General features: G+C 50.8%; 1 protein-coding gene across 1 annotated transcript; it reads right to left on the reverse strand.

The window, feature by feature from the left end:
• Positions 1-170: 170 nt before the first annotated feature.
• On the reverse strand, positions 171-20,699 carry PINK1 (PTEN induced kinase 1). The gene is made up of 8 exons (XM_070777535.1): positions 20,267-20,699; positions 11,296-11,583; positions 9,790-9,890; positions 7,568-7,750; positions 6,880-7,043; positions 3,265-3,392; positions 2,692-2,928; positions 171-1,721 (listed from the first exon to the last, which is right to left on the reverse strand). The coding sequence occupies exons 1-8, from the start codon at positions 20,660-20,662 to the stop codon at positions 1,452-1,454; spliced, it is 1,767 nt and encodes a 588-aa protein (XP_070633636.1). The 5' UTR covers positions 20,663-20,699; the 3' UTR covers positions 171-1,451.
• Positions 20,700-25,196: the final 4,497 nt, after the last annotated feature.

Consider the following 25,196-nt stretch of genomic DNA (forward strand, 5'->3'; position numbering starts at 1 on the left):
CTTTGCTGATGGGGCAGGGGGATGCTGTTGAGAAATGACGGGTACAAAGTAGTGAGTGGCCCTTTTAGTTTTGCTGAAGTCTGGAAATGACACAGCTGCTGAATGTCAAGGGGAGTGAAGTAAGGTTAATAAAGGCCAGTGGGGACATCACAGAGATGGGAAAGCTAGGGTAACAGCACTGGACTTTAGTAGAATTACAGAACTGCTTGGCTGGAAAGAACCTTACAGCATATTCAACTTGCTTTAGGCCCTAGCTGTGTTCCTAAAAAGCACACGTAAAGATGTATGAGTCCGTCTCCAGTATGATTGTCTTTATAGTGTGAGGATTACTCTTACAAGCCAAGTATTCCGTTTGAGGCACTTACATATTTTGCAGTTGTCAATATGCATTTAATTCGTCACAGTTCCTGTAAGAAATGCTAGTCAGAAGGGACAGTCAGCAGGTTCAGAACACTGCACTGCTAATCTCCATGTCATTAATCACCGGCGCTCTGCTGGACTCAAGTCAGCGGCTGCACGAGCTCCACGGCGATGCGTGTCACCAGCACCCCGGGCTGCTCCGGGACAGATGACTGACTGACGGCAGCGGCTCCCGTCTCGGGCCTCACTCACAGGCTGTTCACTCTGACACCTGACTATCCTGACCTGCGTGAACTCTGGCCACAACACCGGTCTGACCTCCCTCAGCTCAGCCTCACCTAACAGACCCGCTCGGCCACTGACTTTTCAGAGGTCTAGGAGGACAGGACTCTGGTCAGTGGTTTACACCTGAGCAGCCTCTCGCCTGGGACAGAGCCCATCCTTTGGATCTGTGTGCCCAGGGCTGGTCACGTGGTCAGCGCCGAAACACAAAGGAGCCTGGTAATTGGCTAGCATTTCTCTTGAGGGTTAGGCCCTTTGTGGTCATCTAGATGAGGAGTTGGCAAACTTGGTCTGTGGGCCGGTCTGGCTTGCTGCCTGATTTTTGCAGGCCTGCAAGCTAAAAATGGTTTTTACCTTTTAAGTGGTTGAAAAAATTAAGAGTAAATAGTGACACACGAAATTCCAAATCTCAGGGTCCCTAAGTGAAGCTGAACTTGTTCACACATTGAAGGCTGTCTTTGCACCACGATGGCAGAGCTGAGCAGCTGCGACAGCCTGAGCACCAGCCCTCGACAGAAGTTTGCTGACCTCTCTCGAGAGCGGTGTCTTCATTTCACAGGTAAGAGAACTTGGACGATGCATCAGAATCACACAGCTAGACAAAGCCACACAGCTAGAGCAAGTTAGTGGCTAGACCGTGACCTCGAGCTGCTCCTTCATCTGCCAAACCTGAGGCATTCTCTTGGCTGACTCGCCCTCGCCGTGCCGTCCTTCCTCCTGACCCCCGCCCCTCACCTAGGAGGCACTCACTCAGCGTTCACAGACCATCAGGACACAGATGCTGGAAAGTTCTTTTAGTGATTCACCAGCTACAGCAGCTGTCTCGGGGCTGCCCTCCAGGAGTCGAGGAGGAGGGCCGCCTGGCTCAGCGCTTCATACTCCAGGTTGGCCAGAAATAGCATCTTCATTTTTGTTTCCACACAGTTCTTCTCCGTCAGCCTGTTGGCCAGCAGGGTGGCGGCCGATTGTTGGAGGAGCCAGGCAATCATCTTGTCTAGTTTCAGGTTCTTTGGGGCGAGCGTGTGTTCACCCCAGAGGCTTAAATGAAGCACATTAGCAGCCACTCGGGCGGATGGCCTCTGCAACAGGAAGGGGAGCCGGAGCTTAGAACACCTGTGACAGTCTTCACCCACAGCCCACTTTGTTAGTGCAGCCTGTTTCAGGGTCTTCCCTTCTTTGGCCCTGAGCATACTCTTCACCCTTCCCTCCTGCAGTACTCTGCACACACACTGGCCGATTCTACCCACGCCCCAGACTTTCGCATGGGTATGAAATTTGGGGCGGGGTGGGGTGGGGTAGGGGTAGGGGACATTGTTGGAATAGCCTCCCCATCCTGGGCCTTTTTTTTATTAAGATTTTTTCACCATGCAGCATGGCATATGTGATCTTAGTTCCCCAACCAGGGATCGAACCTGTGTCCCCTGCATTGGAATCTTGGGAGGCCACCACTGGACTGTCAGGGAAGTCCTTGACAGTCCAAGGCCTTGAAGGCCCAGGAGCTGCGTCTGGGGTGAGGGGAGTTGTCCTGACTTCATGACGGCAGCGCACGCTATGTGACAGCCTGCTGCACATGGTGAGGGGCAAGCGGTAGGCGGGACTTTGAGCCCTGCTCTGTCCATGCTTTTTCCACTCCACATGCCACCCGCACTGGCCCTGCCACTCCTGTTAAGGTTTCAAATGTTAGCCTTTGGAATAATTTCAAAATGTCCAGATCTCTCAGGAGAGTTCATCCTATCTGTCTGGCTAGATCTCAGCTGATTCTGTATCTTCATTAAACATGTCTTAAAACTGCATCTCTTTCCCTCTGAGTAACTTTAAGCAGCTAAAGCCAAGAAGAGTTGACTGCTGGAATCCTGACTCCAAGCTTGGTGGCCAGCCCCCCTGCTCCTATCTGTATTCCAGCCTGCTGTGTGTTCTGTACGTGGCCATCACCTCCGTAAGACAGAGGAGCCGTTTTTCACTCCAGTGCCTGCCCAGCCCTGCCCTTTACTCTGGAACGCGACCTGAGGTTCCCATCCACACACCCCCTGTAAACCTGAACCACCTCACCTTGCAGACCTCCCGCTGCAGCAGCGACCTCACCAGGCACCTCACGTCCCGCGGCACCCACTCGGGCAGTGCTGGCAGCTGAGCCTCCTGGTAACTGCGGCTTTCAAGGTGGGCCCTGCCCTGGCCGTAAAAGGGATTGGGGAGCCCGAAGATTTCGTAGGCGAGTGCGCCCACCGCCCAGGCATCTGCCTTGCTGTAGTCGATCACTGCCCTGGGGCCTGGGCAGGCCGTGGACACCTGCTCGGAAAGCAACAAGTGAACAGTCACGCTGCTGGTACTTGAAACCTATTTGTGCTCCTGCACGGCACCCAATTCATGCACTAGTCTGGACTCTGTCCCAAGGAACCCAGAATTGAAATGAACTGTAGCTCAGATCCAAGCAAATGTGCTTAGGCTGCCTACTTCAGGCTGACAAAACTCATCTCTCCTGGGACATCAGTTCCAGGCAAAGAGACAGGGAAGGGACTTCTGATAAATTATGGGTCAGAAAAGATGGAAGTGTTGAGTAAACAGGGAGGAAACCTGGTGGGAGAGGCTCTGCTGGTGGCACTTGACACGCTCAGTGGGACTCACCTCGGGAGCCATCAGGCAGCCATTCCCGCCACGGTCCACGTACCAGCTGGTGAAAGGCAACTGCAGGCCGACGCGCTCATCAGCTAGGCAGCAGCCAAAGTCTGTGATCACCAACCAGGGGCAGCCATCTGTGGGGAGACTCGCAGACGTGAGAGGCCATCTCCTCCCCTCCCTGCACCTCGAGGCCCTCCGATACCTCCACTAAAGCCACCCTCAGAACACGCTGACCCAGGAACAAACCACTGCACAACTGCACGCATTTCACATGCTAGCAACGTAATGCCAAAATTCTCCAAGTGAGGCTTCAACAGTAAGTCAACTGAGAACTTCCAGATGTTCAAGCTAGATTTAGAAAAGGCAGAGGAACCAGAGATCAAATTGCCAACATCTGTTGGATCATGAAGAAAGCAAGAGGATTCCAGAAAAACATCTGCTTCACTGACTACACTAAAGCCTTTGACTGTGTGGATCACAACAAACTGTGGAAAATTCTTCAAGAGATGGGAATACCAGACCACCTGACCTGCCTCCTGAGAAACCTGTATGCAGGTCAAGAAGCAACAGTGAGAACCAGACACCGAACAACAGAGTGATTCAAAATTGGGAGAGGAGTACATCAAGGCTGTATATTGTTACTGTGCTTATTTAACTTACATGCAGAGTACATCATGCGAAATGCCAAGCTGGATGAAGCACAAGCTGGAATCAAGACTGTTGGAAGAAATATCAATAACCTCAGATATGCAGATGAAACCACCCTTATGGCAGAAAGTGAAGAAGAACTAAAGAGCCTCTTGATGAAGGTAAAAGAAGAGAGTGAAAAAGCTGCCTTAAAACTCAACATTCAGAAAACTAAGATCATGGCATCTGGTCCCATCACTTCATGCAAACAGATGGGGAAACAATGGAAACCGTGACAGGCTTTATTTTCTTGGGCTTCAAACTTACTGCAGATGTTGACTGCAGCCATGCAATTAAAAGATGCTTGCTCCTTGGAAGAACAGCTATGACAAACCCAGAGAGGGTATTAAAAAGCAGAGATATTACTTGGCCAACAAATGTCCATATAATCAAAGCTATGGTTTTTCCAGTAGTCATGTATGAATGTGAGAGTTTGACCATAAAGAAGGCTGAATGCGAGGAGCCAGCATGAGGAACTCCGCCCGTGGCAAAGGTCATGAGGAAGGAGGCTCAGCATACGCAAAGGCGGGATCGAGCATCAGGAGTCCCCCTGGATATTCTCGAGCATCTACCCCCAAAACCAGAGTCTGCCTACTTTACTGCTTTGTGCTCTCACCTCTGACTTTACGGGGGGCTGTCCCCCACCACCATCTCACTCTCTCTCTGAAAAGGAGTTAACTTACAACTCCAGTTAATAAAGTTCCTGGGCATAATAGGAGTGTTTAAATCTAAACCCCTCAGATAGCTCTCTAACTTACCTGACAAGTTTACCCGGACTCCTACAGCTATGCATACGAGTGTTTAGTCTCCCAGCCGCGAGAGGCACGGGAAGCCTAAGATATTCCAACAGCTTAGAGCCTCTTAGAGTTAGAAGCTATCAGAATAAAACTAGTAAAAGATTTCATTGATGAGCCAATGCTTGCTGCCAAGTTTCCACATCCCCTGTGTTGCATCCTTGAATGTGTATTAATTAATATAGTTGGTATGTAGAAAAAATAAGTAGTGGCCTTGGTGTTAGCAACTTTAGACCCTTAAGGTAATACATTCTTTCCTTTGTTGTAAACCCACTGCACCTCTGCCCTATAGGAATGCAACTTTATCTAACACCTTCGGAGGATGGCGCCAAACTTTAAAATAACTACTCTTAAGAGAAAATAAGTCTTACGGTTGACAAACCTTTGTCAGAGTCATAAAATGTTAATAGGCCTTCTGGCCAGAAGATGATGTAAATCACCTAAACCATTTGTATACAATAAATTTGCAGAAAAGAAACCCTGGTTTCGATAAGGATCAAAGACTGCTGACTTTGCATGATTTCACATCCCCTATTATCCTCTACGTGCAACTTAGGGTATAAAAGCCCTTGTTGAAAATAAAGCTACGGGCCTTGCTCACCGAAGCTTGGTCTCCCCATGTCATTCTTTCTCTCAACCTCTGGCTGAGTTTCCATCTGGAGTGCGGAGGTCCTCTGTGACCACTTATTTGCCTGGGCTTCTAAGACCCACTCGAGAAGGTGCCTAAGGTAGGGCACCCTCTGCTATTCGAGAGGGCGCCTGAGGCCTCCGTGGTCAGAGCTAACCTGATGTCACAGGTTATATTGATTTTCCGCGTAAACCAAGCTACTCAGCCTCTTCTCTGCTGAATTTTCCTACTGAGCTATCCTCATTCTATTACTCTTTATATCTTTGATTAATATTTAATTAAAGCCAAGGGTAATCGCCGATGCCGTCTCCCGTTCAAACTCCCTGGATCAGCCAGGGCTGGACCCCAGCAGCTGAACACCGAAGAATTGATGCTTTTGAACTGTGGTGTTGGAGAGGACTCATGAGAGTCCCTTGGACTGTAAGGAGATCCAACCAGTCCATCCTAAAGGAGATCAATCCTGAATATTCATTGTAAGGACTGATGCTGAAGCCCCAATACTTTGGCCACCTGATGCGAAGAACTGACTCATTAGAAAAGACCCTGATGCTGGGAAAGGTGGGAGGAGAAGGGGACGACAGAGGATGAGATGGTTTGGATGGCATCACCAACTCGATGGACATGAGTCTGAGTAAGCTCCAGGAGTTGGTGATGGACAGGGAGGCCTGGCATGCTGCAGTCCATGGGGTCACAAAGAGTTGGACATGACTTGAGTGACTGAACAACAACAAAAGCCACTCTCAGGACATGCTGACCCAGGAACACAGGCCAGCAAGGCCTGGACAGCTGCCCACTCACCAGAGAGCTGAGTGGGACCAGCAACACAAATACAGACATGCCTCCAGGAAATCAAGGTCCCTTAGCCAAGAACTGGCTAAAATCAGCACATTATCAATTAGTTATCTGGAAAAGGATTCATGCAGACTTCCTTTAAAAGCCAGTTCCTCTAGAATTTAATCGCATATTGAATTATCCTAAATCTTTTTAGTTCAAAATTGACCATATGACAGAATCCACCTGTATTGCAGGGAACAGAAGTTCGATTCCTGGGTCAAGAAGATCCCCTGAAGAAGGAAAAGGCAACCCACTCCAGTATTCTTGCCTGGGAAATCCCATGGACAGAGGAGCCTGGTGGGCTACAGTCCAAGGGGTTGCAGAGAGTCAGACATGAGTTAGCAACTAAACAACAAGAACAAAACAATGACTCTCCTTTACAGAACCCCCAGGCAAGTAGCCACCCAGCTTTGCTTGAATGCTTCCAATGATGGGGAGCTCATTGCCAGAGGCAGCTGGGCTGACATTCAAGCAGTACTTGCTGAAAATATTCTTACAATACAAAGACCAGAACAAAGAACAAAACCATCCATCTTGAAGGAGAGAGTGCTTATCTCTGTGTGCAGAGCTAAGACACAACTTAGAACATAGAAACCAGAAAAGACCCGAAGGCCCCAAATGTCCCCAAGCCTGAAGTGCAGGCCACCCTGGACAGCTCGGAGCGGGGCGGGCAGCTACCTGCATCCAGTTCCACCAGGATGTTGTCGGACTTCAAGTCTCTGTGCGCGACGCCCTGCTGGACCAGGTGATCCACCCCTTCCAAGAGTTGCAGAGTCATCACAGTGGCCAGCCGGGGGCTCGGGGTGTTCCCGCGAAGGTACTGGCGCAGGGTACACGGGTAGCTGGTGGAGAGCACAACAGGGCCAGTCATCACGCACCTAGCATCCCGAGCACCCTACTTCCTGTTAGGATGATGGCCTTTCTCCTGACTCCTTTGCTCCCTAAGTAGCTGTTCTGTTTCTATCCACCATCCTGGAATTAGGAAGTAAGAGCTAGGGCCTCACACGTTAGAAGTTACAGGACAGCTGCTCGTTTCCTTAAAACACTCACACAGCAATGCCAGGGGCACAGAGATGGAGGAAAGGAGAAGAGTCTATGTTTAAAAAAAAAAAACAACGCAGGAGAAAGGTGAGCATACAGGGGGCTACGGTCAAAGGTCCTAAGAGCACTAGATGGGAAGTATGACCTAACTGAACATGCACTTCTGTTTGCCTGGAAGGCCATCCCAAAGGGAAACTGCGCTCCAGGGCAGACACATGCCCTCAGCCTGCCCTTGTCTCCCAAAGAGAGAGGATCCTCTGGCCCATGATCCCAGGCTCTTGGAGGCAGCGACCAGCTCCCACTCACTCCAGGTCCCGCCACTCACTTCTTCATGACGAGGAAGAGAGTCCGCCCATGGCCCAGGCCTGCGGGGTGAAGACGCGGGGGCAGCACGTCCGGGTAGTCGACCAGGGCCCCTGGCAGCAGCGGCACCGACGAGGTGAAGGCTCGCAAGACCCGGATGATGTTGGGGTGCGGGGTCAGCTGCTTGGGACCTCCCTTGGGTCTTCTGTTTCAGCCGGGTGGGACAAACGTGAGGGAGCAGCAGATACGACACTTGGGATACAACAGTCTGAGGCCACAATCAACACTGACATTCACCTCCACCCATATCTATACCAAGTGTGTGCCAGGTGCAGAGTGGGGTGCTGGAAGGGAAGCCGCGGTGACTCATCACACTGGTGACCCCGTCCATCCCACGAGGAAGAGCACGGGGCAGGAGGCCCTGGAAGCGGGCTGCCTGGGCTTGAACCCCACGCCTGCCACTCCAAGTCCTTGGCCACACTGCTTAACGTCTCTTGGCTCAGTCTCAAATGCAAAAGGGGAATAGAGTAGTACCATACCCTGTAAGGTGGATAACAGGACCCAGAACCTCCCTGGTCCGGCCCTAGCTTAACACCTGGCACGAGCTCAGTCAGCCTCTGAGTGAACCGACAGAGAGGCAGTTTGTAGAAGCGATTCCCCCGCACATCAGGTGCTCTGCCCAGGCCTCTGCTGCTCCGGGAGCCCCACCCCACCGCCCTGCTCAGACACAGAGGCTGCAGGACTGCCCACTGGGTGTGGCCCCGCCCCTGCCCAGAGCTGCCAGGCCTAAGCGTGCGCACCTGACCCAAGGGCAACCAAGGGCCTGAAGTCATGTCCGAGACCCGATGCTTGGCAGGATAAGGGGAGAGGCTCTCTGTGGAGTGTGAGGAAAAACTCGGCAGTAACTGCATAGGAAATGGAGCTGAGGTGTTGAAAGGATGCTGTAACGTGCTTGAGTTCGCTGAGCTGTTTTACAAATGTAAAAATCCCCACCAAATGAAGATGCTAACCACTTGATGACCATGAGCAGATAGCCCGCAGACCTCCTGGAGCCTGAGGACTGAGGCTGTTAACCACTCTGACACTGCCCTGTCACCTCACCATCTACCGGAGATTTGTGCACGAGCCGATTACATACCCTGGGACACCCCTCTCCCTTATGTGCCCTTTAAAAATGCTTTGCTGAAACTCTTTGGGGAATTTGACATTTGGGGGCCATGAGCCACCCATCTCCTTCCATGGTCCTATAATAAACCTTTCTCTGTTCCAAACTCTGGCATTTTGGTATTGTTTGGCCTCACTGTACGTCAGGCACAGGAGTTTGCTTTTTAACAGTGCCACGAGGCCTGAGGGAAGCCGGAAGTATTCCTGCGGGCAGGAAATGAGGATGCAGGGTGGCAGAGAGAGGTGGATGGAGCAGAAGCCCAGAGACATCGAGGCAACAGGGAGAGCCCCACGCCCGGCCTGTCCTCCGAGCTGCCTCAGGTCCGAGCTTTGAGCCAGGCTGTGAGTGGCTCTAACAGCTCCTCTGGGGTTCGTCCAAACGGGCCCCTGTCTTAGGTGATCAAAGGCATCAGAGCATCATTCCGGCCTGGGCCATTAGAGCCACTGGGAGAACGACGATCCCGGCACAAGGCTGTTGGGCGCCGCAGCAGCAACGTGCTGCACGGCTGTCAGCAAACCCGGGGAAGTGGGTGGCTGCACCGGGAGGGGTGTGTGTGTTTGAATGGAGAACGATCCGGACAGGAGGCCTGACGGGGGTCGGACCAGCACTGACCACACTGGACTCTGCTGCCACTTCTCAGGCGCCTCTGCCACAAAGACACTCTTGGGGAAGGCCATAAAAAAAATCTCTTGGCACCATCAGGTCATGGCAGTTAGTTGTAAAGTGAGTGTTAACCTCTGCTGGGGACAGACAGATTTCAATTCGTGCAAAATTGTGGTGCTCTACCTGAGAATTACTTAGGAGTCATAAACCAGATCCGCCCAGTTCAGAAGGATGAAGGATGGTTTTAGGTGGCCTTCTCTCCCTGCTCCAGCGTGAGTCAGCCACCTGCATCTCCAGCTGGGGTCAGACTACAGTCTTTCCCAATTATCCCCCAACTGAAAGCCCATCACTGACTACACTGTTCAGTGGGCATTTATTGTGTCTGTGGGGGTGTGTGTCGCGTCAGACGCTGTGCCGAGGGCACAGGTGTGGGTGCTGCTCCGTGGCGGGGCAAGGTGGGGCAGATGGCTGCTTACCTGTGAGTGACCGCTCCATACTCCCCGGCCAAGGCCACTCGACTGGCTGGGACCAGCTCCTGGCTCATTGTGCTAAAGATGGCTTCGCTGGATGAGCCTGCCTGGAACATCCATAACGGGTCCAGAATTACACGGGTCCGAGAAGCCCAGGCCCTCCTTGTAATCTGGACCAGGACAACTACTGCCTGGAACTGGCTTTGACTTTCAAGCTCATAACCTCTCTGAGTGGCAAGCCAAGACTAGTTTCTCCAGGGAGAAAGGAGGCAGATGTGCCATTCATGCCAACCCAGAGGATGCTGCCCACGCCTCAAACTCTCGGCAGCTCAGGTGCCCAGGGCCGGAGGAGATATCGAGACGACCATGGCAGGGGCTCCTCTTCCTGCCACAGAGGCCTCCGGGCACCACCAGGCTCAGACCTGACCACGGAGCACGAACACTCACCCGTGAAGGCTCCCTTCAGCAGACAGGCTGAGCCCGACAAGCCCACCCTGGATAAACTCACACTGAATCACAGAACAGCCCTCTATCAACCAGCAAAAAGCAACAAACAATGAGGAAAAGCACCGTATTTTCCTCATTTCATTATGAACAGCTCTCAGGACTGGCAACACCTATAAAGAATCCTTTAAGAATTAAGTCTTTTAGCTTTTGTGAATGCATTTGCTGTCATGCCCCAACCAGTGGGAGTTTTGATGTTAAGACTGGATGTTTCCTGGCAGTGGGCGTGGGGTGGGGGGTTGGCTACTTGTTAGCTATCAGCCCAGCGTGGAAGCACAGTCTAACAAGCTTCATTCCCCAAATCAAGGCACAAACCACATCCTTCAGGGCCCAGCATGAGCTATGTGGCTGTGTCCCCCTCAGCCTTGGAAAGAGGCTCTGGGCAGCAGAAAATACCATCAAGTCTTGATGAATTTCCTAACCCTCCTCCCACCATGTAATGGCAAGATACAGAAACTACTCTAAATGGACAGAAATCTTTGTTTTTGGGTGGGAAAAATACTCAACTTGCCAAAGTCTTGAGTTCTGCAAGGGTTAAGAGCAGAGAGCTGGCACATCAGTCTTGGGTCTGGAGTGTGGTGGGAGGCGAGCTCAGAGGAAGGCACGTGGCTCCTCCTTCCCCACGAGCAGGTCAGGAAGCGAGAGGACAGAGCACACTGCAGCCCTGAAATGCGCTCATCCGCCCGGACGCACCGGGCCCTCGCCACTCAGTGTGGGTCGCAGCCCAGTGGCCTGGGAGCCCATTAGGGAGGCGGGACCTCAGGCTCCACCCCACACCGGCGCTCAGAACCTGCCTTCTAACCCGCCCTCAGGTGACGCATGGGCAGGTTACAGTCTAAGACTGCAACACCGCTTCAGACTGCTGCACGAGAGCGTGAGGCACCTGTCCTGTGGAGAATCTTCTGGTTCCTATATACCTCCTAGGAGAAAGTGCCGTCTGGTTACCTGCCCAACAAGAAGGGGATTTTGAAAAAGGATGACTTTAGAGATGGAAGGCCCCACTCTTACCGAGATGTTCCACATCATCTTGATGGCCAAGGGGAAGGCCGGGGCCCGTGGGGCTGGCGCCTCCTCTCCTCGTGGAAGGATCTCTGGGCCCTTCCCTGGAAGAAGCTGGCCCAGGCTCTCTGCCTCCTCCAGGTTCTGGGGCAACACAGGCATGGCGGCCTCATAGACGGCGGCACTGCAGCCCTTGCCAATGGACTGCCCGATCAGATACTCCTCCAGCCGGAAACCCTGCCAGCGTCGGGTGTCCAGTGGGTCTGGGAGCAGCTTGTTTTTCTGGGTGAAAATTGCCTGTGAAGAAAACCAGCAGGCACCATGAGCTCGGCAGCCCCGTGAGGCTTCAGTGAAGGGATAGAGTGGTACAGCGAGGCCAAATCTCCACTGGCAGATCGAGCGCTAATAAAACAACCAAACTGGGTGCTACTGTTGGCCCTGGGCTCAAGCCAGCCTCTGTTCTCTCCTTATTCAGAGTGGTTCTCAAACTGCCACTTCATGGCAGTCAACGCGACAGTCCAACACAGAACACTGTGTGAGTTAAGAGGTCACAATTCCCCAGTTCTGCAGCTGGCACACTGCTCCTTTGCTGCCTGTCAGGCTACCAGCACGATCTTGGAGTTGTCTGATTATGGAGATGGTTCTATCTGCAAAGGCCTCGGCAGGCAGCTACTGGACGGTTACCAAGAGCTGTGGACGGGCAGGAGCATGTAGTCACAGCCACCCCTCCCACTTGTGAATGACCTCGGGCTGCTCTTGCAAGCAAGGGGGTGAAAATCAGGAGGCTCCCTGGAGCCAGTCATCGGGTCCTGTTGTTGGCCTGAACCCCGAGGACCTGCAGGTCCTGTAGATGGCCAGCCTCCAGATGGCCGATGACGGAGCTTGGAGTCAGTGACAATGCCATCCGTGGTTTACTGGATGGGGAATCTTATATGTCTGCAGCAGGGGGTCCTGGAGCAGCATCCCCGTGTGTGTGGCAGACAGCAGGAAGGACCTGACAGCAATCTTGGCTCCTCTGGGGAGGAGACAGCTACCATTCACAAGGGGAACTGGTCAGGTTGGCTCATTAGTTACCAGGGAAACCTGCAGGTTCATGACCATCACCAGGGCAGATGTTTCCCTTTAATACACCAGCAGGTGGAGTGGTTCTGGCCTAAGGCTTAGAGCAACCATAGCTGGGGCAGGGGGCAAACACCTCCTGTGAGGAGGCTGTAGGGGAGCAGGCACTGGTCCAGCTCCCTGGACCTGTAGGTCCAGCAGGGGATGAACAGAGAGCAAGAGAGAGGCCATCTTGAGCGCCCAGACCACACACTCCACTCCCACAGACCCTGCGCGGCCCTTACAGTCTTGGTCCAGCCCTCCCCCGTGACGTCCCTGGGGTCACGTATGCAGAGGTGCGCTGCAACCAAACACCACAGATGCAATACGGACCCCAGCAGCTCAGAGTCTGGAGGGGCCCAGGGACACAGGAGGACTGAGCATCTTGCTGGAGACCCGCTGGTCAGACTCATCTCTATAGGCTTTTCATTTTTTTGGCTGTGCTGGTCTTTGCTGCAGCATGCTGGTCTTTGGTGCTGGCTTCTTTAGTTTGCCACAGGAGCTTCACTGCATGGCATGTGGGATTTTAGTTCCTTGACCAGGGATGTAACCCACGTCCCCTGCACTGGAAGGTGGATTCTTAACCACTGGACCATCAGGGAAATTCCCTGACTCATCTCACAGTTAGGCCACCATGGTCGCCCAGTCGCTGGACAGATGCTCTCTGCTCAGATAAGGCACAAAACGTAGGATGTTTACATTTACATAATATAGGGAAGGTCGTGACCGCTAGGCAAAATACAAGTAGTACCAGCATTGTGAGAGCCCACCCATCCTGTGGTTTTCGTCCTGGCCAGCTTGTGGGACCACACCGCCGGTCCACTTTCAGTCCCCACAGCCAATGCCAGTCCGAGAGAGGCGGTGTGACAGACCCCAGGGTTAACAGAATGGTGCCTTTCTCCAGTAGAGGCCCAGACTAATTCCTTTAAGTAGTCTTAGGTAGAGCTGGGTAGAAGATCTGTAAGAAGGTGAGATCTGCAAACCCCTTTCTAATCCCCTGCCCCACAGGGTGGCAAGCCCAAACCACCAGGGTCTTATCTGCCAGTCCCGGACCACTTTATATTTCCCCGGGGGGCGGTCCTGTGGCGAGGACCAACCTGTGAGTTACTGCCCCGGCCCGCAGCTGGCAATGGTCCTTTGGCAATCAACAGCTGAACTAAGAGGGTGTGGACAAGTGGCCTCTGGGTTAATGTGGCAGAGGCAGGGGGACGGTCACTCCTGGGACGTTCAGTTATAGCTGGTAGGTCTGGGGTTAGCCTCCTGGGTCACACGTGGGCACACGGTGAGAGAGTGGGTTTCACATCTCAACTGTTGCTGAAAGAGTTCCTTTATCCCGCCCACTGGGCTTCCCTCACAGCTCAGCTGATAAAGAATCCGCCTGCAATGCAGGTGACCCTGGTTCAATTCCTGGGTTGGGAAGATCCGCTAGAGAAGAAATAGGCTACCCACGCCAGTATTTTTGGGCTTCCTTTGTGGCTCAGCTGGTAAAGAATCTACCTGCAGTGTGGGACATCTGGGTCTGAACGCTGAGTTGGGAAGATCCCCTGGAGAAGGGAAAGGCTACCTACTCCAGTCTTCTGGCCTCGAGAATTCCATGGACTGTATAGCCCATGGAGTCACAAAGAGTTGGACACGACTGGGCGGCCGTCGCTTTCGCTTTCATCATCCCAGAAGCCCAGGTGCAGTGGGGCTGTAAGGCGGATGGACATGCCAGTATATGTTATTTGTTTTTCGGTCCATTTCTGAACTTTGTGGCTGGTAAGGTGGGTTTTTGGTGTCACTCGAAAACACAGATAGGCCTTTTGTAACGTCCTCCATCAGCTGTAATGCATCGTAGGCTGCGTATCACTGCTGTTCATCACACTACTATCGTTGCTCAGCTCCCTTTCAAAGCTGGGACCAGAAGCCCAAGGGTATGCTTTAATCGTTTTGCCATTGCCACAGGCCCCAAACAAGCCTTTGCAAGAAACTGGCCATGTCCAGTTCACAAGCCTGTCCCTGAGTTAATACCCTAAACCTGAGTCTACATTGCTTGGGGGGGTGGGTCAGGGGTGTGCCTGTATTTCACAGACAATCCAGGTCCTTGCATTCTGTCTGAATTCATCAGCCATCCCTGTGCGATCAGATGACCCATGAGCACGGGGCTGCTACATGTAAACAAGAAAGAAACTCCAAGGTTAACAGGAAAGCATCAGCATAATGGACGAGAAAGACGGCTCTCACGGTAGTCAGCTGTCACAGGGCCCACAGCTGGTGGGCGACCACCCTGGGATTTCCCCAAAAGCTTTCCTTTCCCCAACCAAGCTCCCTGTCCTTTCCCAACATCTTGGTGTTTACAGGAGCTTTCTCGGCTGGCTCACCAATTGTTAGGTTGTACCCCAAAGGCCCGCAAGCCTTGTAGTTGCCCAGCCTTCAGATGACCCAAGCAAAAGCCCGGAGACAGTGACAGAGAACCTTACATGTCTGCAGAAAAAGGTCCTCGAGCAACACCCCACCATGTGCAGCAGGCAGGACCCGGCAGCAATCTTCACTACTGGGCAGGGAGTCGGGTGGAGGGGAGTGCTGCTATTTACAGAAGGAATTGAAGTCAGGTTGGCTCATTAGTTACCAGGGAAACCGGTGGCTGGGGCATGTCCCTCACAGCCCCTCAGGTTAACGACCATCACGAGGACAGATGTTTCCCTTGAACATATTATCAATTGGGGGATTTCTGCAGAAACTAACAACTGGGGCCAGCGATTTTTATATAAGTGAATATTAAAAGACGACTCTGGTCAATAACGATTAGGTAACAAAAGACGTATTATTAATGTCTCTGGTCAGTATGTTGTTAATAAACTAGCAGGTGGAGCTGCTCTGGCCCAAAGCTGAAAACAACCATAGCTGGGGCAGGGGGCAAGCATGTTCCTGTGAGGAGGATGTAGCTGAAGCAGGGACCGGTCCCACAGGGGATGTACAGAGAGCAAGAGAACCGCCATCTTGAGTGGCCTGACCATACACCTGTCTCCCTGTTTCTGCCTCTTAGGAAGCTGGGGGGCCATTCTGTTCACAGAAAGGAGACAAAGAGTACAAGAGTTCTGATGGAATTAGATGGAAGTGTAGGTGGGGGTGCATGGGGAAAGAGGCCATTTCCCCCAAATCGGTATTCTTGCCTACTTCAGGCAGGTGACATCATTCCTCCAGTTGCCCAAACTCTACCTTCCTCCTCAAATCCCATCTCATCTGCTGATCCCTCCCTTTCTATGGCTAGTCACTCGCCTCCAGACTTGCCCACTCATGTCCTTCCTTACCTGCTTCCGAGTCTAGTGAAAGCCCATTGCTTTCAAATGTTGCAGCAGAACCTAACTGATGGACTTCCCTGGTGGTCCAGGATAAGAATCTGCCTGCCAGTGCAGGGCACATGGGTTTGATCCCTGATCCGGGAAGACTCCACAAGCCTCAGAGCAACTAAGCCTGTGCCCCACAACTCCTGAGCCTGTGTACTGCAACCACTGAACCTGTGCGCCCTGGAGCCCTGCTCCGCGACAAGAGCAGTCACCAAAATGAGAAGCCTGTGCACTGCAACAAAGACTAGCCCCGCACGCAGCGAGAAAGACCAGCACCACCACCAAAAAAAAAGAACCTAACTTATGCATTACTCAGTGCCTTGTCCTGACACTTCCTATATATGAAAACTCTTTTGCAGGCTGGTCTGCACTGCCCATACTGGTCTCTCACATGCCTCTCCCTGAACCTTTGCTCAAACTCTTCCCCTCCCCTTGCCCCCTGAAATACTGTCTTTGCTCTGCCTGTTCATCCCTACTCATCCATCAAGTCCCAACTCAAGCTCCTGCTTCCCCTATAACAAGTGCTGACCACTCAGCCCGCAGTAGTCTTTCCTTCTGGAAGATTCCTAAAGCACTGGGAGTCTATAAGCTAAAACACTTCGCATGAGAACTTTTAATTTTTTTTAAAAATGAAAGTCTGTCTTGCCTTGCCAACCAGTTTCTAAATTCTGTGGAGCCAAAGAAGCATCGTGTAATCCTCAGTCAACCATAGTTTTGAGGATGAGATAAAATTTTTAAAGCTTTATTCTGAAATAAATATAGACTTACAGGAAGCTGCCAAAAAAAACCCAACAAAGTGTCCTGTGTGCCCTTCTCCCAGTTTCCCCCAGTTGACCTCTCACGAGGCACTGCTGCTGCTGCTAAGTCGCTTCAGTCGTGTCCGACTCTGTGCGACCCCATAGACGGCAGCCCACCAGGCTCCCCTGTCCCTGAGATTCTCCAGGCAAGAACACTGGAGTGGGTTGCCATTTCCTTCTCCAATGCAGGAAAGTGAAAAGTGAAAGTGAAGTCGCTCAGTCGTGTCCGACTCCCAGAAACCCCATGGACTGCAGCCCACCAGGCTCCTCCGTCCATGGGATTTTCCAGGCAAGAGGACTGGAGTGGGGTGCCATTGCCTTCTCCGTCACGAGGCACTAGTACAGTATCAAACCCAGGAAAGTGACGACATACTCTACTGTCAACGAGGCTGCAGATCTTACCCAGTTCTCACCATCTTTTCTAACCCACATTCACTCGTGTGCATGCCCCTGCGGTGTAGCTCTGTGCGATTTCACCCCACCTACAGATTCATGTAATCACCAAGATACAGACCTGCTCCATCACAGAATCCCTTTGAGCTGCCTCTTTGTTTTTGCACCACCCCCGCCATGCCCCATGCAACCACGTCCCTGGCAACCACTGACCTGTTCCCCATCTCTACCATTCTGTCATTTCAAGAATGTTATATAAATAGAATCACAGGATGCAACCATTTGGAACTGACTTTTTTCACTAAGCATAATGCCCCTGAGGTTCACTGAAGTTGTTACCTGTATCAATGCTGATTCCTTGTAATTCCTTATTATTAGTATTCCACTGTATATACCAGGGTTTGTTTAACAATTCACCAGCTAAAGGATGTTTGTGTTTTTAATATTTTGCTATTATGAGGGATGCAGCCATAAATACTGGTGTACAAGATTTAACACCCATTGATGGCCACTTGGGTTGCTTCTACCTTTTGACTATTGTGAATAATGCTGCTATGAACATAGGTGTACAAATATTTGTTCAGAATCCCTGCTTTCAATTCTTTTGGCTATATACCAAGAAGTAGAATTGCTGGGATCATACAATAATTCTATTTTTAATGTTTGGGGGAACTGTTTCCCATAGCAGCTACTCAGGTACAGGTTTTTGTGTGAACATAAATTTTCAATTCTCTGGGTAAACGCCCAAGACTGCAATGGCTGGGTCATATGATAAATGTATGTTTAGTTTTGTAAGAAACTGCAGACTAATTTCCAGAGTGGCTGTACTATTTTAGATTTTCACCATTGATCCAGTTTCTCTGCATCCTCACAAGCATTCGCTATTATCACTTATTTTTAAAATGTTAGTTGCTCTAATAAGTATGCAGAGATACCACATTGTATTTTCAATTTGCATTTCCCTAATGATTCAACTATCCTTATTTGGCATCTGTATCTCCTCTTGGTGAAATATATGTTCATATCTTTGGCCTATTTTATAAAGGGTTCCCCCAACAAAATGCTTTCCAAATGCATCTAAAGGGACTGGTCTGGTCTACTCCAGTATGACACCATATGGAATTAGCATTAGAATTAGAATTTTAGCACACGGGTTGCCAAATCTGGTACTCTGATTTTCTTTCCAAAGAAGTCAAATGCAAGAATTTAAAAAATTAATTTGTAATTAATTAAAAATTTTAAGACACAGAAGAATGAAGTGTGAGGCAAGGATGTGGAGATGGTAAGCTAGGAGGATCTAGCTCCTCAGTTTAGAAACACCGGCTGTAATTTTAAGTAGGGTTTGTCAAGTTGGCCACCTTGGCTTCTGCCAGCTGAGCTGTAACAAAAGACAGGGGCAGAGAATGGGGCCTAGACCAGGTGTCACCTGTTGCCTCACAGGGGCCAGGGCGTAAACATGAGACGCTCTGGTGATGAGTAACACGACCTGGGCGGAAAGCCAGGAAACATGGGAGCTTAAAGACCAACACTGCTTGGTCTTTAACCAGCTGTGTCCTTGGGCAAATCACCCCACCTTGCACCACCTCAGCGTTCAGCTGTAAAACGCAGGGGCTGTACTAAGGCAGTGAATGGTTCCCAACCCCAGGAAGAAGGGCCTCCCTGAAGAGGAGGAAACTGTGCTAGCAGATGGTCTTCAGACTTGAACTTAACAATGTTTCTTCCCCGGGTGTCCAGCCTGCCTGTCTGCCCTGCAGTCTGAACTTGCCAGACTCCAGAACAGCAGAGCCAATTCCTTCAAATAAAGCTGCCTTTTAATAAACACATCCTATTCCTTCTGTTTCTCTGGAGAAGTAGAGATTTTGGTTGAGTAGAAACAGAATCCTCTGAGCTCTTTAAAACACTTAAAAAGCCCAAGAACTAAGCATTTTAGTCACCCCAGATAACTCTACACAGGTTGTTAACTAGGCCTGCTGTTTTCTCCTGCTGTTTGGGTTTTTACTGCGGCTTCAGCTATGTCACTAATTGGCTAAACTGTGGAGGCTGCCTGGCTGGCAAGTGGTTAACAACAGCACACACAGGTTCTGTGAAAGTCAGACTTGTGACTTCAGCAAGTTACTTCACTTTTCACCTCCCTCATCCATATATTGGGGATGACAACTACCTCTGGAATATAAGGGTTAGGATTTAGCTGTCCTTAAATTTTAGAAAATTTACAGAAGGTCATTGGCCTTGGAGACACATTGACATTGACATTGAAGTCGCTCAGTCGTGTCCGACTCTGCGACCCCATGGACTGTAGCCTACCAGGCTCCTCCGTCCATGGAATTTTCCAGGCAAGAGTACTGGAGTGGGTTGCCATTTCCTTCTCCAGGAGATCTTCCCAACCCAGGGATCGAACCAGGGTCTCCTGCATTGTAGGCAGACACTTTACTGCCTGAGCCACCAGGGAAGTCCAGGAGCTATGTAATTAGTATATCTTTCAAACCATGCAGTTTGAGAAAGTGAAAGTCTCTCAGTCCTGTCTGACTCTTTGTGACCCCATGGACTGTCCATGGAATTCTCCAGGCCAGAATACTGGAGTGCGTAGCCTATCCCTTTTCCAGTGTATCTTCTGGACCCAGGAATCGAACCAGGGTCTCTCGTATTGTAAGAGAATTCTTTACCAATTGAGCTACCTGGAAACCCCCGTTTGAGGAAGGGAAGATAGTAAAACCAAAGTGAGGTACTGGCCTGGTACCAGGAGATCAGTAACAAATGAGCCTTAATCAGTGATTGCCAAGGAATTCCCAGCTACAAGATAAATAGAATCAGTCCTGAGTATTCATTGGAAGGACTGATGCTGAAGCTGAAACTCCAATACTTTGGCCACCTGATGCAAAGAACTGGCTGATTTGAAAAGACCCCGATGCTGGCAAAGATTGAAGGCAAGAGGAGAAGGGGACGACAGAGGAGAAGATGGTTGGATGGCATCACCGACGCGACAGACATGAGTTTGAGTAAGCTCTGGGAGTTGAAGATGGACAGGGAAGCCTGGCGTGCTGCAGTCCATGGGGTCGCAGAGAGTGGGACAATACTGCGCGATTGAACAAGCTAAATCTTGACCCCAGGCCCGAAGGCAGCCCGCTCCGCTCCGCCCCGCCCCCAACTCGGACCCGGCTCCCGCACTTAGCCCCGCCCCAAGCCCGGCTCCTGCCCCAGCTCGGTCTCCCCGGCCCCGCCCCGCACCCAAGTGGGCCCCGCCCCCGCACTTGGCCCCGCCCCATCCCGGCTCCGGCCCCGCCCCTCACCCAAGTGGGGCCCCGCCCCCGCCCCATCCCGATCCCCCCCCCCGCCCCCGACCCTGCCCCGCCCGCCGCCGACACTCACCTGGATCTCCTCACAGGCTGAGGCGGCCCGCCGGCCCTCCGCTTGCTTCTCCTCGATGAGGCCCAGCCCAAGCCCGAAGGCCAGAAAGACAGCGCGGCCGCAAGGGCCCGCACCGCCCCGGGCCCGCACCACGAACTGCCGCTGGAGCCGCTCCGCCAGCCCGGCCACCGACTGGCGGAAGAAGCGGTAGCGGCCGGGAAGCCCGAGCCCGAGCCTGCACGGCTCCGTGCCGGGTCCCGCGGCCGGGCCCGGGCGCTCTCCGCGGCCCCAGCCCGCCGCGGGGCCGGGCCGCTCCGGCCGGCCCCAGCCGTAGGCCGGGCCGGGCTTGGCCGTGAAGCGCAGGAACAGCGCTCGGCCCAGCTGCAGGCCCCGGCCCAGCGCCTGTCGCACCGCCATGGCGTCGCCGCCCGGTCCCTGGGGACCTGCCGGCGTCCGGGGCGCCTGACACAACGCCTCAACTTCGGGGCGGAGCCTCTGCACGGGCGCGGGCGCCGGTGGGCGGGGCCGTCACTCAGGCGGTTTCCCGGCTGGACGCGCGAGGGCGCTGTGGCCGTCCCTGCCGGCGCGTACTTTGTTCAGACTTTTGCCCGCAGCGTCTGCGGGGTGGCCTCTCAAGGACGTCAGGGGTGTGAACTTGGCTGCTTCTGGCGACATCGTCATTGAGGAGGGAATATTTATTGAGTAACCCCCCTTGTGCCAGACTCTCTACATTTGTTAATTAAATTTCCCACCAATGAGATAGGAATGTCGTTTTTATAGATAAGAAAACAGGCACGGAAGGGCTGTGAGGGTCCCAGGTCATATGCGGTGTCAGTTCAGTTCAGTCGCTCAGTCGTGTCCAACCATTTGCGACTCCATGGACTGCGGCACACCAGGCCTCCCTGTCCATCACCAACTCCCAGAGTTTACTCAAACTCATGTCCATTGAGTCGGTGATGCCATCCAACCATCTCATCTTCTGTTGTCCCCTTCTCCTCCCACCTTCAATCTTTCCGAGCATCAGGGTCTTTTCTCAGGAGTCAGTTCTTCGCATCAGGTGGCCAAAGTATTGGAGTTTCAGCTTCATCATCAGTCCTTCTAATGAATATTCAGGACTGATTTCCTTTAGGATGGACTTGCTTATTTCCTCAACTCCTCCCCATCTCTGTTCTGTGAAAGAACCTGGCATCTAAACCCTGACACAGTTATTTTGAGACATTAGCCTGCCTTCTTCTTGGTCATTTGGCTTTCTGAATAAAGTTGTATTCCTTGCCTCCTAGTCTCTCGGTCAGTCAGTCTTCGACAAGCAAACTGAGCTTGGATTCAGTAATATTCTCCTTACAGGCCCTGGAAAAGATATAAAATGTTTTTGTAGGTGCAGCTAAGTATGTATGGCATCACCAACTCAATGGACAGGAGTCTGAGCAAACTCCAGGAGATAGTGAAGGTCAGGGAAGTCAGGAGTGCTGCAGTCCATGGGGTTGCAAAGAGTCAGACACGACCTAGCGACTAAACAGTGAAGAGCCATACCTGTGTGTGACAGGTGAGCTTCAGGGCAAGGAGACATTTGTCTGGTGTGAGAACCACCTCAGCATTGCTTGGGTAGAAAGGCACAACCTAATCCATTTAATTTTGGGGCTCATTTGTGACCTTCAGCACAACCCTGGTTCTGTGCTGTAGAGTAGTAAGTAAAAATAGAAGTAAATAAGAATAAAAATAAGGCACTGCAAAAAGATCTATCTTTGAATTGGTGAGTTTAAACACACACACACACACACACACATATGTATAAAATGAGAAGCTGGTGATTTTACTCCTAAGTATAGACCCATGGAAATGCAAACATAATCTCCCCAAGAATGTCTATAGCAGTGCTATTCTACATAGTGCTGTTGTAGCCACGCGTCCCGGGAAACAGACTCACTCAAGACAGTGCAGATGGTGGAGTGTCGTTTATTACACCGGCGGGCCCAAGGCAGAGTCTCCTCTTAGCCAAGGACCCCAACCAGCCTTTGTGAAAACCTTTTATACCCTGTGTATAAGGTTCCTTGAAACTAGTCTGAACAAAGGAAAAAGATACTATCAAAGTTAACCCATGATTCATATGCCTTAAACCTAGGTAGTTAACAGTGGACCATTATTAATAGGCTTGTGGTCATTTCCCAATAAGCAAAGTAGAATGTATGATTCTATTCGGTTACACAGATAATTAGGGTATTCTTTTGGGCGATGGGGAGCCCCGGGGCTCTTCCTTCCAGGGGCCTGGTTTTCCAGTTGGTATATCATTTCCATAGATACTGGGCATATAGCTCAAAGTCCACAGTCTGCCCCAAGATGGAGTCCTGCTTTCAAGAGGGAGCCTGTTCTGTTTCCTCCTTCAGTATAAAACTGGAAACAACTCAAATGACCATCTACAGTAGACTGGATAAACTGGTATATTCAGCCAGAAGAGTGTCTACAAATATAGGCAACAACATATTATATATTTTATAAATACACTGATCAGTTTAAAAAAGCAAACATAAATAGCAATAAATAGGTACTTCTCTGACAGTCCAGTGGTTAAGAATCTGTGTTTCCAATGCAAGGGGTTTGATCCCTGGTTGGGGAACTAAGATTCCACATGCCATGGGCGGGCAGTCAAAAAAAAAAAAAAAAAAACAAGTGATAAATTCTATGTGATTCAATTTATATAAAGTTCAAAGGCAGACAAAATTAATCTACAGTGTTAGGGGCCAGGCTTTTGAGGTGCTGAGGACACGCTCTTTCCTGATTTAGGTATGTTCATTTGATGAAAATTCACCTAGATGTACACTTTGATTTGTTCAATTTTCTCTGTGTGGTGTTTTAGTAAACACTTTACATAAAGCTTCTTGATATAATGAAAGCTTTTTTGAAAAATTCAGTTTATCTTGCCCCTCTCCGCTTTCCTCTCCCCACTAGCAACCACTAATTTGTTCTCTATTTGTTATATCCACTAGTTTGTTTCCACCTGCAATGTGGGAGACCTGGGTTCCATCCCTGGGTTGGGAAGATCCCCTGGAAAAGGGAAAGGCTACCCACTCCAGTATTCTGGCCCCAAGAATTCCGTGGACTATACCCATGGGGTTGCAAAGAGTTGGACATGACTGAGCAACTTTCACTTTCACTGCTGCTGCTGCTAAGTTGCTTCAGTCGTGTCCGACTCTTAGCGACCCCATGGACTGCAGCCCACCAGGCTCCTCCGCCCATGGGATTTTCCAGGCAACACTACTGTTTGTTTTATTTTTTAGATTCCATATATAAGTGACATCATACAGTATTTGTCTTTCTTTGTCCTACTTATTTCACTTTAGCTTAATACCCTCCAAGTCCATCCATTGCTGTTGCAGATGGCAGAATTTTTTCTTTTTTATGGCAGAGTAATATATATATATGTATACACCACATATTCTTTATCCATTCATCTGTTGATGGACATGTAGGGGTAGGGGATTAAGAGGTACAAACCATTATGTATAAAATAAATGAGCAAAAGAGTATACTGTAAAACACACGGGATATCGGCAATATTCTATAAGCATAGTATAGGCTTTAAAAATTGTGAATCACTATGTTGTACACCTCAACTTATAATATTATACATCAGCTAGTACTCTTGCCTGGAAAAGCCCATGGACGGAGGAGCCTGATGGGCTGCAGTCCATGGGGTCACTAGGAGTCGGACACAACTGAGCAACTTCACTTTCACGCATTGGAGAAGGAAATGGCAACCCACTCCAGTGTTCTTGCCTGGAGAGTACCAGGGACGGGGGAGCCTGGTGGGCTGCCGTCTATGGGGTTGCACAGAGTTGGACACGACTGAAGTGACTTAGCAGCAGCAGCAGCAGCATACTGCAATAAAAATTTTAAATAGATGCAAAAAAAGAAAAGTTAGAAACAAAGTAAAAAAAGCATTTTGAACACATACAAAAAATTCAAACTAACTCATGAAAAATGAACTTAGCATGAATAGTCTGATAAAACTCACAAGGTTTACTTAATTGTCTTTGCACTGAGTGGTTTCAAACAAACAAACACATTTTAATAGTGAGCTTTGTCCTATCGGAGACCTTGAGTTGAACCCAGCCAGCCCTTTCCTGAATGACAAGAGGAAGGGACTCTCCCCTGCTCAGGGCCAGCCAACACTGGGGATCATCTTCACTCTGATTGATCTGATGAGGGTGTGATGGAAGTCAGGACCCCAAGAGAGAGCATGCAAAAGGCTTCACGCCCCCTCCTTCCTTCTTATGTATGAAATTAAGTAAATAGCAGCTGTTGCTGGAGGGATCTTCAGTCCTCTGAAGAGTTCTAGCCCCAGGCTTGTCTGGCCGTGGGGTGGATCCCTGGCTAGAGACAGGTGGGCAGCTGCTTTGCCAGAACAGTATGGGTGTTCTGATCTCACCTATGGGGAGAAACAGCAGGGCCCATGTCATATGCAGTCATGTTTATTTGGGAGAGACATAAGTAGATAAACAGATACATTTCTTTCCAATTTATTTATGGAGGTGCATGGAAGTCAGATATTTAAGTTTTTGGCTGGTGGGCTGCCATCTCTGGGGTCGCACAGAGTCGGACACGACTGAAGCGACTTAGCAGCAGCAGCAGCAGAGAGTTTTAAATTACAATTTTAAAGTGCTCCATTGAAACTGTCCTTTGGAGAAAGGTAATGGCACCCCACCCCAGTACTCTTGCTTGGAAAATCCCATGGATGGAGGAGCCTGTTAGGCTGCAATCCATGAGGTCGCTAAGAGTCGAACTCGACTGAGTAACTTCACTTTCACTTTTCACTTTCATGCACTGGAGAAGGAAATGGCAGCCCACTCCAGTGTTCTTGCCTGGAGAATCCCAGGGACGGGGGAGCCTGGTGGGCTGCCGTCTATGAGGTCGCACAGCGTCGGACACGACTGAAGTGACTTAGCATAGCATAGCA

The sequence above is a fragment of the Bos indicus genome, chromosome 2 (assembly GCF_029378745.1).
Source record: "Bos indicus isolate NIAB-ARS_2022 breed Sahiwal x Tharparkar chromosome 2, NIAB-ARS_B.indTharparkar_mat_pri_1.0, whole genome shotgun sequence".
NCBI classification, from domain to species: Eukaryota; Metazoa; Chordata; class Mammalia; order Artiodactyla; family Bovidae; genus Bos; species Bos indicus.

Coding starts and splice junctions, on each gene's coding strand:
- PINK1 (XM_070777535.1), bottom strand. CDS start 20,662: ATGGCGGTGCGACAGGCGCTGGGCCGGGGCCTGCAGCTGGGCCGAGCG. Junction 7,751..9,789: donor TATGGAGCGGTCACTCACAG/GTAAGCAGCCAT, acceptor CGGCTGAAACAG/AAGACCCAAGGGAGGTCCCA. Junction 3,393..6,879: donor CCTGGTGGAACTGGATGCAG/GTAGCTGCCCGC, acceptor GTCTCCCCACAG/ATGGCTGCCCCTGGTTGGTG.